The sequence below is a fragment of the Lissotriton vulgaris genome, chromosome 12 (assembly GCF_964263255.1).
Source record: "Lissotriton vulgaris chromosome 12, aLisVul1.2, whole genome shotgun sequence".
NCBI classification, from domain to species: Eukaryota; Metazoa; Chordata; class Amphibia; order Caudata; family Salamandridae; genus Lissotriton; species Lissotriton vulgaris.
In genome coordinates, this window is record NC_141700.1 from 554,782,361 (window position 1) to 554,796,167 (window position 13,807).

Below are 13,807 nucleotides of genomic sequence, written 5' to 3' on the forward strand. Positions count from 1 at the left end.
TTATTTCTACATAGGGTATTTTTTATGATTAGTTGATAACTTTTGTGGAGGCGTCACATTTGTAACCTATGAAATTGCCTATCTTTGAACTCCAATAAAAATTATGACACAAAAAAATAAACCGCGAAAGACAATGAGTGGAAGAGTACCAAAAGTCTGCATTGGCAAACTCTTTTTGCCCACTTTGTATAGACGGGGAGCAACCATATGCATGGCATATTACTCTAGTTTCTGTTCCATTATATACAGTCAGCTCCATATACCAAGTTTTCTCTCAATAGGAAAGCAAGCAATCCCACCAGTTTCGCCTTTGTTGATCTCCTCGTTGAGGTGCAGTGTGAATCCAATGGCACTGTGTGCTTGGGACTCTTGTGTGGGAATACACTTAGCACCTAGGACATTATAAAAGTAAAAAGTGTTGAGGCACCGTTTAAACAGGGGAAAAATTGCTATATTTTCTATAAACTTGTAGTCAATAAATTTTGGTTTTATTTTAGATTATAATATTATTTTGAGCATTAGTGTTTTTAGGTATATTGGTACATCTCCCATAGATCACTGGTTTGAAAGTTCAAGTTTTCGTAAAAGGATTGAACAAGCATTAGATTTTTTTAGGTCAGAAAAACGTGATTGCATCTTCTGTACATGTTAAATCTGTAATTAAATAAATGTTAATCAAATATTTATTCTCACTGGTGATGGTCAACTACCAAGAAAAGACGCAGGTGGAACAGGTCTTGAAGAGTCTCTCACTCACTAATAGAGATAGCCGCTGTAGCTTAACAATTTATTCAACAAGCTAAATCTGTTTCAAGAAGTTTTGATGATATTTTAACTTCACCTTCCTTAGATAATATGGCTATGGATTCATATCCTTCTCTTTCACCTTGCACAATCACTTACTCATCAGACGTCTGTTGGGATGAACACCTCAGTTGGCATGGTTAGAGGTTCTAATGAAACTGGGAGAATGCTTAATGTCGGCAATGCAACCAGTGTTATTACTTGGACTCCTCAATATTTCCATCCTTACAGGGTAACCGTGAAGAAGCTGATAATCCAAACACAGGAATTGGTGCTTTCCGCTTTATGTTGGAATCAAATAAGGGAAAGTCGATGCTAGAGTTTCAGGTAAAGTCTTGTTCTGTTGCATACAATTTGTGTAAGATAATTTTGCCTAATTCCCCAAATCAACCGTTTTTTAAGTGCATCCGTAAATACAAATTATCTGTTAACATCCAGTTCTTTTTTTAAGCCTATCAGCAATGGTATTTTGTTAACTACTAGACTTTTTAATGATGACCAGTGAAAATCGCATCATCCTTTAAGTTGTTTTTCCTGCCTCCTGTAACTACTTTTGTACAATGGTCTCTTCAAGAAGCATATGCAGTTTTCAATATTGCACTTACTAACAGAAAACAATTTTTCACTTCTGTCTTTAGAGGTAAATATTGTTTGGAATTCAGGTTTGGGCAGTGCAGATGTACACCTCTTACTCCTTTCCCCTAAAGGAACCTATTGCTTAGATAATTTTATACATGTCCGTCATTGCTATTTCCTTTTTTGTAGAGGTGGAGATTATTTTCTGCATTGTAGGAACTTCATTTCTTGTCATAAACCTTGAAATAATTCCCCGCTGTTTGCAGTGGAACACAAACACTTTTTCACAGATATTTTGTAAGAGGATATGAATTTAACATGTCTAGTATAAAAGTGATTTAAAAAGAGTGTGGGGATGTCACTACCAGTCTCAGCACCACCTGTGGCAGCGATGGGCCGCCAACATTCTCGCCACACCAGGAGGCACATACAGCCCGCATCTTGACCACACACCGCGGATCCCGCCTGGACCAAGAGCAGGCCCGTCTTCTCCTGGAAGAGGCTGGGCTACTGTTTTCCAGCATCCAGAGGTCTAACTTCGATCCATGCCGGTGACCTCTTGGTACTATATCATGAGGAGACTTAACGATGGTGGCAATAATGCTCGTCCCTCCGTCTCGATAAATAGCATGCTGGAACTGGTTGTTGAGATTGTAACCAATGAGATTGAACAGACCGAATTTAGACTCTTGATTGAAGGGCATTGTTGGTACAATCAACTGCTCAAAGATAGCAAAAATCTCTCCAAGAGATTGGAAAGGAAATGGCGAAAAAATTATGATCTTGATGCCAAAAGAGAATATAAAAAGTCACTTAAAAATTGTAAAAACGTACAAACCCGGCTTCGGAGATGAAGGTCGCTCCATCTACTGCCAATTGGCTAGTTGTATTAGCAACTTTCTTCCATGAAAAGATCAGAACGATTCAAGAAACTCTGAGGGCGAACTTGCCCGGGGTCGGCAAAATATTATCAAGCCCTGCTATGGAGCCTGTCTTAGGAGTCGCTCACTCACCACAGCATTTTCCCCCGCTGTCACTGTAAACCTATCTAGCTAGCATTAAAAGCCTTAAGTCGGGCTCCCCTTCCGATCCATGGCCTGTAAAAGTACTTGTGTCCATAGCTCAGGTTATTAATCCTGTGGTAAATAAAATGTTTAACGCTTCATTAGAATCGGGCCACATGAAATCTAGATGGAAGCAGGCAAAAATGTTACCACTGATTAAAAAAAACGGCTGCTGACCCGAAAATGCTAGAAAGTTACAGGCCCCTCTCTCTTCTCCAAGCCTTATCTAAGGTGTTGGAGAAATACGTTAACTCAGTGATCCCTGACTATGTGGAAACCAATTGCCTTCTCCACAGTAGCCAGTCCGGGTTCAGAGCCAACTACAGTACAGAGTCCGCCCTTTTAGAAGTATCCGAATACATAAGGGAGAGCCTGGTTGGGGTGCGAAGGCCATTCTGATCCTGTTAGACTTATCAGCGGCCTTCGATACCGTGCCTCATGCCAAACTGTTGGACAGGATCCAGTCTCTCTGTATCGGAGGTTCCGTGTTAAAGTGGCTTGCTTCCTATTTGAAAGATAGGAATCAGGAGGTTTGGATTCCTCCTTTTGCAGGTAGAACCCCGAAAATCGATGTGGGAGTCCCACAGGGATCCATTTCGAGTCCCACTTTATTTAATCTCTATATTTCCCCTTTAACTGTCCTGGCAGAGACTTATGGAGCGAAAATGATCTTGCATGCTGACGATACTCAGCTCCTTTTCTCCTGTGACAAAGGGAAGAATTTTGAGGGATCCTCGATCAAAACTTGCCTCTCCAAAGTGTTTGCATGACTAAGAGTTAACCAGCTTAAATGCAATCCGGAAACGTTTGAGATCATCTTCTTCGGCACTCAATTGCCAGACGACTGGAGACTCTGGTGGCCAAAAGATATGTCGGCACCTCCGCTGCACAACAAGAAGTAAAGAATTTAGGTGTCTTGATAGAGGATCGCCTATCAATGAAGGCCCAAGTCCAATCAGTTGTAGGAACAAGCTTTGGTCTCCTCAGGATGCTCAGGAAATTCCTTCCACTTCCTGTCTCTAGTCGACAATAGATTTGTGGTCCAAGCACTAATCACTTCAAGATTAGACTACATGAATATACTTCATCTCGGCCTTCCAGAATATCTTCTCAAGCGTCTACAGATGGCACAGAATGCAGCAGCTAGAGCCATTCTCAGGCTTAAAGTGAGGATGCATATTTCCCCTTACTTTTTAGGGAACTTCACTGGCTGGCTCCTGGTAAAGAATAGAATCAGATTTAAGGTAATGGTGCGATTCTTTAAAGCTTTGCGTGGAATGGGGGCTAAGTACCTGTGCAGAAGGATCTCCCTCTACGCTCCGTCTAGAATTCTGAGATCCTCCTCGTTGAGCCTAGCCAGGGTCCCCAGAAATTCTCGCGTTTGGGCCGAGGATCCTCGTTTGGGTTCTTCGGCGCCCAGGCCTGGAATGCGCTCCCCGCTTCACTGAGAGTAGTGACGGATTTACCCACTTTCAGAAAATATCTCAAAACTCTGCTTTTTAATCAAAAATTGTGAGCAATCTTCCGTCGCTCTCGGGCTTTCTTTCTGCACTTGCTGCCATTAGGAGGGGTCTACTCCAGGGGCCTTTTTGATGCACCGGTACACTTCTGAGTAGCTGTGCTCTATATAAATGCCTTTATGTTCATATTCTTGCCCTGATCCGGATACCGTAAGCAGTAGTACCATACCTGAGGTGAGGAACTTAGCTCGCAAGCCCCTTTTAGCCTTGATACTAGTCCTGAAATAGAAGTCAATATAGAGTCTGCCTTTGTATTTTGGTAGCTCCACATTGCTGCAGCGGGCTCCCATGGTAGTGGTCAAGCGAAAAAGGCAACTGGGAAAGAATTAGGGTAGTAAAAGGAAACAGCCCTCTCTTAATAAAGGCTCGAAGTACCAATTGCTCTCATGGATCCAACCATCGACCATACCATGACGCAGGCTGCTGAATGTCAGACTAACGATCTGGTGTCCTCAGATTCTCTGACTCTTGAGGCATTGTGCGATAAATTTGATAAAATCTTGGTGGACAAATTGAAACCAGTGATGGATCGCCTTCTATAAACTTGAAAGCTTATTATCTCTTGCTCTGCAAAAGCCCTCTCCAAAACACCCAAAACATATAGGCAGCAGCTCTGCTGCATGTGGCCAACCAACCCTCTATTGCCACCAAACTGGTACGCGTTACGCATTTTTTTCACCTGAGTGGACTCTCAGACCATCTGCTAATATTGTACTCCAGGATACAGGTGCAGCTCATCTTGGTGCTTTTCCTCAGTCTACTACAGCCCTTCCTACTACTGCATCGACTTCACAGGCCACCGTTAGTTGCACACTAGCCCTGTGTCACAACAGTCTGAGCCTTCCTCCTGCAGCCTGCCTCTATGTTCAAATTTTAGCCCAGGGTCCCCATTAAAGGCTGGGTAACAAGAATCCTGAGATGAGTTACGCAATATGGCCTTGACTGCCTCCTTAAGCACAAGCCCTTTGATGCCTGGAGTCTGAATGAAATTATAATGGCCAGGAGGGTGGGTTTTTAGGACAGTCCAATAAAAATATTGTAGGGGACTGAGTTGTTTTAAACGTCCGCAGGCACACATGTGTCCGTATCATTTTGAGCATTAAGGAACTTCTTAACCCATTCACAACAAAAGTTGTTACTCTCCCGCTTGGGTTATTTTACAGGCCACCTGCCCTCTTCCCAGATCCATGCCCTCATATTACGAACACACCTGGTCATGTTGTATGTTCTAATAAATTCTCAGCATTGAGTGTTCTGGAGGCTGGGGCATGACACTTTTTTTTGTGAAAATAGTTTTATTGTAAGAACAAGCTCCATACAATAGCACATCAGTCGACTTCAGAAGTTCATTGGGATTCACTAGTAAAATCAAGCATACAATCATGGTAAAACATAAGGTCCTGCTTATATAAATCCAAGTTCTGGAATGACATTTATGCAGTAACGGAGTCGCCCCTGAAGCCATCGATAGAAAGGGGGCCACCCTCAGTGCACCTTCAACAGCTCAACCCCCCCATTCCCCCCCCCCCCCCATCCCTCGAGGTTCGTGGCGCACCCATGCTGATTAGCCGTAGCCGTTCGGTCGGTCAAAGGAGGCAGGGCAACCCATGAAAGCATCAAAAACAGCACATTTACGAGGGACAACCAGTATACATTAATCAGGAGCAGCCACAGATTGGGTATCCATCACCTCCCCCCTATATCGCCTCCATGCCCCCCATATTTTCTCCCACTTCCTGGGACAACCTTGACTAGTATAAATTACCTTCTCCGCTCGCTGGCACCAGTCCAGATCCTTCTCCCATTCTTCCACCGTTGGCAAGATATCACTCCCCCACAACCTAGCTATGTTCCTCCTGGCGACCATACTTGCCAGGGCTAACCATTGTTTGTCTCACTTAGGCCAAGTGACGTCACTCGTCACCCCCAGGACATGCCATCTGTCCTCTGGTGGGACTTCTGCGCCAACCACTTCCGACATAATGTCTGCCAGCCTGGACCAGTAGGCCCGGACTCCGGCGCACTCTCACAGGATATGAAAGAAGGAGCCCTCCTCCCCACACCCCCTTAAGCAGAACCGCGAGTTGGTGTACCCTATCCTATACTGTACTGAGCGCGGGGTGTATGAGCGATGTAAAATACGTAACTGGACCAGTCTAAACCTAGCTCGTACTGCCACTACCCGAGGACACTGTAGGGCCTCCCCCAGTCATCGTCCTCCAACAGTCCAACGTCCGACTCCCACTTTTCCCTCAAAGAGGTCCCAGTGGGTCTGCCAAATTATTAATGAGCTTCCTATACGTGAGGGGAGATAGCTCTATCTATCATGGGATCCATCAGCAACCTGTCCTCCAGTGGGGCATACTCTGGCAGTTGTTCCCCCTGACTCAGGTGTTTTGTGTAAAGCATGTCTAAGCTGTTGGTAGTGTAGAAACTCCCCCCTTCCCATGTGGAATTCCGCCTGCAGGGTGTCAAAACCCACCATACCCCCCTTTTCCAAATATCCCCCAGTACATTGATACCGATGAGGCTCCACTTACGAGGACCCTGAAGTTTCGTAACCTCCGGGAGGAAGTTCCCGCGCCACAATGGGGTTTGCACCGTGAGTTTCGCCCCCCAGCCCAGTCATTTTGTGGCCCGCTTCCAAACCTCCACTACCGCCGCTGTTTGGGGCAGCAACGGTAAGCGGCGCCTGCCCCTCGTATAGAGAGCTGCTAGGTATGTGTCCGTACCAAAGGCCATGCAGTCCATTCTGTATGCCAGCTTCTCCAGCGGGGCAAAGACCCACCCATTGATGTTGATCAGCTGTGTTGCCCAATAATAAAGATGGACATCTGGGACAGCGAGGCCCCCCTCGTATGGCCCCCGCTGTAATTTCTTGAGAGCTATTCTTGCGCAGCACCCACTCCATAGCAGAGAGCGCTGCTCTGACTCAATCACCCTAAAAATGTGTTCAGGGACTGGAAAGGGCGTGCTTTGTAGCACATATAGAAGCCGGGGAAGGGCCATCATTTTAAATAAAACGGCGCGCCCCATCAAGGAGAGCGGAAGGGTTTTCGAATGCTCCACGTCCCCACGTAGCCGTTCCAGTTGGGCCGAAACGTTCAAACGTAGGAATTCTGCTTCCGACCTCGTCACCCAAATACCGAAAAATCTCCTTCCAGACCAGACCCCCACAGTCCTCAGTTAGATGTGGCTGCGGCCCGTTAGGACGTGGCCAAGGGATTTGTCCCAATTGATACGATAGCCAGAGTACTCGCCAAACTGACGCAGAATAACCATCAGCCTCTGGATGGAGGCAGCCGGACGTCGCACATACAACAATACGTCGTCCGCATATAATAATGTGCGCTCCTCCCAGCCCCCTCCCAGATCTATGCCCCACACCAAGGACTCCATCCTTACCCAGCACGCCAACGGTTCCAAAGCCAAGGCGAAAAGGGTCGGGAGAGCGGGCACCCTTGTCGCGTACCTCGGCTCAGGCGGAACTCCCTCGACAGAGCCCCATTGACTTGGACCCTCGCAAGTAGCTCAGTATACAACAGCCTTGCCCACGCTCAAATGTTCTCCTAAACCGCATATATATAGTTCCACTCTATGCTATCAAAAGCCATATGGGCATCAAGAGATAGTAAAGCCACCGGTTCTCCAGGACGTTCAGATACCTCCTGCAGTTCTCCAAAAAGCCGCCGCAGGTTAAGCCGGCTGGGGAACGACTCTTAGCGAATGAGGCAAAGGCTAACCAGGCGCCTTCTTACATAGCCGCCATCAGATTGCACCACACTTATTATACTCTTGACCACCCTGACCTTGAAGGCCGACCGCATGATCCTCTAATGCACTTATCCTCCTTTTCCCTAGGATCTCCTGGGAAAGCTCCGCTTATTTCTTTGAATGTGGCAAGCTTATCAGCTAAATTAGTCCGTATGGACTGTTGTGAATTCATAGACCAGTTTGATTTTTGTCTAGTCGTAGAGACATGGTCTCTTTTCCAAGAGACATGGTCCCTGCAATCCCAGTTTCATGTAGGTTATGTAAATTATGCTAAGGTCACAGTCACAGCAGGAGGGGATAGGCCTTCCGGGGGCCTTACTATTTGGGTACGGACCACAGTGAGGGGCGTGGTGAGAGAAATCGAGGTAGACTGACCTAATGTGTGTATGCCTCAACGTCCCCCAGGGTGAAATCTACCTCGTATATAATGTATATTGAATATCAGTTGTGAGAAACAGGGAATCGATTGTTCTTGATCAATTGAGTGCACCTTTACAGCCATCAGTTACAAGGATAATCCTGGGAGGTGACTCAACTGCCAATTTGAGCCCTGAGCCTTGAAATTTCGTCCTTGTCTGTATGGTCAGTTCCAGCCCTTGTGATACCACCTCTTAAGAAATGTGTCCAGACTGCAATTAAAATGAATGCCCATACCTTATATTAGTGGTTAAGACCCTATAATGACAAAATCAGTTCAGATCGGATAGGGGTCCATACATTCAATCACCCTATCTCAACTAGTCTTATTGATTACCATTATTATGGACCTCAAACTGTGGCCACATCTTGAGGCCATGCTAGTAATGCCCCGTCAGGATAGTGACCATAATACCATGGTCCTCAAGCTTAATTTAAATCGAAATGGCCAAACAGCCCACACTGGAGAGCCCCTGGATTGGAGATTGAGGATTATCCGCAACAGGCGCATGATGAAAAGGTGCAGTATGGAGACCTTGCAAGAGGCCATCAGCCAGAGTTTTCATTTGCTGGTGGAAAGAATGGAGGAATGGTGCCTTTCTTTTTTGAAGGGCGTTTCGAAAAATCACTGGGTGCTATTTCTGAGATCCATATTGGGTGGTTTGGGAAACTAAATTGACCTTTTTTCTTTGTTGAAACCAGGCTATCACTTGAGGAAGTACCAACCGACTTCGTATAATAAATGTTGTAGGGATAGCAAGTCTAATTTGATCAAAGCAATCCAAGAGCAAGACAGGTCCCTGAACCAGGCAGCTAGGCGTATTCACAAAAAGGCTCTTACAGATGCCAAAAAAGATTGGGAGAGGGAAAGATGGAAGAGACGCTTCTACAAGCTACCAATTGTAAAGTGCATCATTCATTCTGGAATATCATTTCTCCAGTATTAGGGTGTCTTTCATAGATTCACATGCTTGAATAATTCCCCGTCGTCGAAGTGGGAGTCCCAGGGTACATTAAATAGTAGTAAGAAAAAATATGTACATAAAATATAAATATATATATATATATATATATATATATATATATATATATACATAATAAAACGTAAAACACTTTAAAGCACCATAGAACAACATTGGCCCATAGAAAGCATAGAGGGAGAGTTCACTAAAGTAACATATCCATGTCATTATAATAGTCCACATTCCAGCCAATCAAGCTGTAGCACTCTCTACTCTCTAGAACATTCTCCTCAGAAGCTCAAGCCCTCACATTTTCTACCGCACATCGTGTGAAGGGAGTCTCCCTGAGCTCTGCTCAGTTTTCTTCATCTACAAACCTTCAGAACTTCAAGAACATGTCTTCTACTAAAAAAGTCTTTATTCAGGCCCTGTTCTGCCTGTGGGAAACTTCGTCTTTTCTCTGAGGACCCTCATAAAAAATGCATCTACTGCTTGTACCCGGACCATGAGGTGAGGAGTTGGAAATTTTGCAGAACATTTTCTTCAAAGACCCTAAAAGATAGAGAGGCCTGTCTCCTTCTGTGGCTACAGAGGTTGAAGGCCTCAGACAACCCTGTGTCTGATATAGGGAGTGTGTCTTCTCGCCATTCTAAGACCTCTCTGAAGCGTGGGTCTGAGACTGAGATTCCTTCTCCTTTTCTAAAAAAGAAGAAGCTTGTGGACGCTCCGAAGTCAGTCTCCCCATGGGATCTGCCGGGCTCTACGCCTGCGGGACCTAGTTCTCTGGCGTCGCAGATCCACACTGCGCCCTCAAAAACGAGTGCCAGCTCGTCGACGAGCCCGTCGATGCGCCCATCGACGACGATGAGATCCGTCGACGTTATACCTACTTCGACGACCAGCACTCTGTCGACGACGACTACATCGTCGACGATGGTCCAGGAGGTCTGGCCTATCTCGTCCATTGTAAAGATCTTGTCGACGGCAAAGAAATCTGTCTCGTCGACGAACCTTCCTAAGCGTCATTTGTCGACGAAGAGTTCGTCGACGCGTCACGTCTCGTCGACGCTGTCTCTTCAGTCGATGGTCTCTTCGACGTCAAGTACCTCGTCGATGATAAATCCGTCGATGCTGAAGACTTAATCGACGACAGCATCATCTTCGTCAACGCCAGTGTCATAGTCGACGAAGACCTCGGCTTCGCCGACGGCAACCACATCTTCGTTGACTCCAGAAATATCATCGACGAAGCCCTCTGACGACTTCCACGACTAGCTCATCGACTGGACCGTCGACGGCACAATATTCTCTGGCGACTGCAACCACCTTCACAGTGGTGACAGCTACTACTGTTAAGCGCCCAGATCCACTGGTTTTGAGCCCTTTACTACATCGGCCAGGTCCACCTGCTCAACTATTTGCGTCTGCAGACGAGGACGATTCAGATGACTCATATGCAGATGACATCTTTCATTCTGCAATTAGCCCATCGGAGCTACATATCAAATGCCAAGACTATGATGATGATGATGATGAGCGGGAGTCTCACATCTCAGTTCCAGATGACACACGTGATGATGGCCATGATGTTCCTATGGCTCAGTTACCAATGTCTATGATCACAAATCTTGAACACATGCTTGATGATTATAATCGTCGTTTCCCACCTTCTTCACATGCCTCTTCACCGCCTCCTTCAATACAGGCTTCCATTCCGGTTGCACCGGCCCGGTCACCAGTTCCACAGTACCCTGATAATGATGATGATTATCAGGCTGGTTTCCGTCCCACTCATTCTACGGAATCGGTTATCCTCTCAGTTTTGGATGAACTGAGAGTTAGTGCTGACCATGGATCCACTCCGGCCCTTGTACTTCTCGATTTATCGGCTGCCTTTGACACTGTCGACCATCTTCTTTTGGTCGACCGTGTCCGGGGAGCTGGCATCTCGGATGTGGCCTTGAGTTGGGTCTCCTCTTTCCTGGAGAACCGCCAACAGGCGGTTCAGCTTTCTTCTTATTCTTCTACTTCGCGAACTGTAACTTGTGGTGTCCCTCAAGGCTCTGCCCTTCCCCTCTTATTTTTAATCTTGATATTTGTCCTCAAATGTTTGCCTTACGTCATCAGGAGGTCACAGTATTCAACTACGCTGATGACCTTCAACTTATATTTACTTTTTCTTCCTCCCCGATTCTATTCCAGAATACTATAATTTTCATCCAGGACTGGATGAGCACAAACCATCTCAAGTTAAATTCTGACAAGACAGAGCTAGTCCTGTTCGGAGGCTCATCAAATCCCTGGTCTTCTAATTTTTGGCCTCCTTTCCTTGGACCTGCCCCCTCTCCCGCTAAGTCGGTAAAAAGTCTGGACATTAAAATCAGTGACGACCTTTCGATGCATACCCAGATTAGTATGATCGTCTCTTCCTGCTTTCTGTGCCTTCGCACTATTCGTAAGGTTTCCTGTTTCTTTTCCTCTGATGCTCTTAAGTTTATTCTTTTTGCCCTTATTATCTCTCGGGCCGATTATGCTCGTTCTCTTTATATCGGTATCCCTGCCTATGAACTACGCCCACTACAGCTCATTCAAAATCAGGCGGCTAGGCTGATTTATAGTCGGTCCAGATTCCATCATGCTCTTCCGTTGCTAAGGCAACTGCACTGGCTACCGGTTGCCCATAGATGTCTATTTAAACTAGGGTGTCTTATTTTTAAATCACTAGCGGGCTTAGCCCCCTCCTATGTAGCTTCCAGGCTCACAACCTACATTCCCTCCAGAAATGTACGGTCTTCCTCCAAGAACCTTTTGGTTGTTCCATGCTTTGTCAGGAAGAAACATGGGGGGTCGAGCTTTTCCTTTCAGGCTCCTCGATTTTGGAACTCTCTTCCTGATTACCTTCGATCTTCTCAATCTTACTTGGAGTTTAGTAAAGGTCTGAAGACCTGACTATTTATTAGAGCTCTTGAGGTCTAATTGCTGCCCTGTTTCTGCTGCCGGACTGCTTTAGCGCCATGAAACCTTTTTGGTATATGTGCGCTTTATAAATTCCCCCAACTTTCAACTTCATCATAACGATACAGACCAGGATGATGACGCTGCCCTAGCAGATTGGGACAATTACCAGGCTCAGACTCCGTCCCCTCCTCCTACCTCTCCTCTGGCATCATTTTAAAGATCAACCTCTGAAACAAGTGAATACCATTCCTATCATAGACTTCATTTGGAAGGAAGGACTCAAACTCATGGAACGGCCTAATTCAGTTCCGGCCGTACTCCCATAGACAAAAAGTATAAGGCACCAGAAGATTCACCTGCCTACCTGCCTACCTTATTTCTCAACCAAAGCCAGACTCTGTAATTACGCAGGCGGTCCAAAAGAGATCACGTAATCCGGCTTCTCCATTAACATCCACGCCGGACCAGGAAGGTCGACGCCTGGATACCATCGGCAAAAAGTTCTCCACGATGGCTGCGACAACTGTGAGGGCGGCAAATTCTTTAGCCATCCTTGGCTGTTACGACCGACAAATGTTGTCGGAAATCGCAGCTTTGGTCGACCTGGTTCCTGAATCCTCCAGGGCAGAGGCACAGAAGATCCTGCAAGAGGGTGAGAAAATGTCATCGGAAATTATAGACTGTGCAATCGATATTTCCTCGACAGGCTTCAGACAACTGGCAGGCGCTGAAGTCTTATGAAGGCAGGGCTGGCTTAAGGCTATGTCCTTTTGGCCGGAGGTGCAAGCAAAAATACTCGACTTGCCCTTTGATGGAGAGTCCCTCTTCGGCAAGCATGTGGACGACGCCTTGGAATCAATCAAAAAGGATACGGACACTGCTCGCGCCCTAGGATCTCTCCAATACCGGAAGCGACCCTTTCGTGGAGCACGTGGCAGGGGCACATCCTCCAATTTTCGAGGCCCCTCCCCAGTACCGCTCCTATAGTGACAACAGAACGCGTTACTCCAACCAGCCTCAGACTAGACAGACTGATTCCAGACCATACAGGAGAAAATTCTCTTACAGAGGAGGAAACTCCTTCAAAAAACAATGACTTTCTAAACACCAAGTATTTTCCTGCTCTGAAGATTGGAGGTCGACTCACCCGAAACCTTTACAATTGGTCACAAATAACTTCCGATCGTTGGGTCTTGGATGGGATTTCAAGAGGCCACGCCCTAGAATTCCTCCAGTTTTCTCCCAACCGCCAACCAACTGGTCCCGCTCCAGCACACTTGAAGGAACTGTTTGCACAAGTTGCAGCCATGGTTCAAAAAGGAGCAGTCGAAGTGGTTCCTCGATTACAACAAGGAACGGGCTTTTACTCCCGATTTTTTTCTCATCAAAAAGAAATCGGGAGAGTGGCGCCCGATATTAGACCTCTGAGCCCTCAACCAGTACATCAAGTCCCAAACATTTAGAATGCTGACTTTGTTGGAAATCTTACAGTTCCTAAACCCAAGGAGTTCCTCTCCACAATCAACCTCCAAGATGCCTACTTTCATGTGCCAATCCACCACAGACACAGAAAGTACCTCCGTTTCAAAGTAGGAACGAAACACTTCCAATTCAAGGTTCTGCCTTTTGTCCTTCGTTCCGCTCCAAGGGTCTTCAGAAAGATCATGGCTCCTGTAGCGGCTTATTTATGCCTACAGGGCATACAAATTTACCCCTATTTAGACGATTGCCT

The 13,807-nt window shown here is 46.2% G+C and overlaps 1 protein-coding gene across 1 annotated transcript in view; it reads left to right on the top strand.

The window, feature by feature from the left end:
* The window catches only part of LIX1L (limb and CNS expressed 1 like), a 265,194-nt gene that overhangs the window by 86,487 nt on the left and 164,900 nt on the right, over nt 1-13,807 (top strand). The window contains exon 4 of the mRNA XM_086945367.1: nt 1,036-1,131. Coding sequence (XP_086801493.1) covers nt 1,036-1,131 — 96 coding nt within the window. The remainder of the gene's footprint in view (nt 1-1,035; nt 1,132-13,807) is intronic.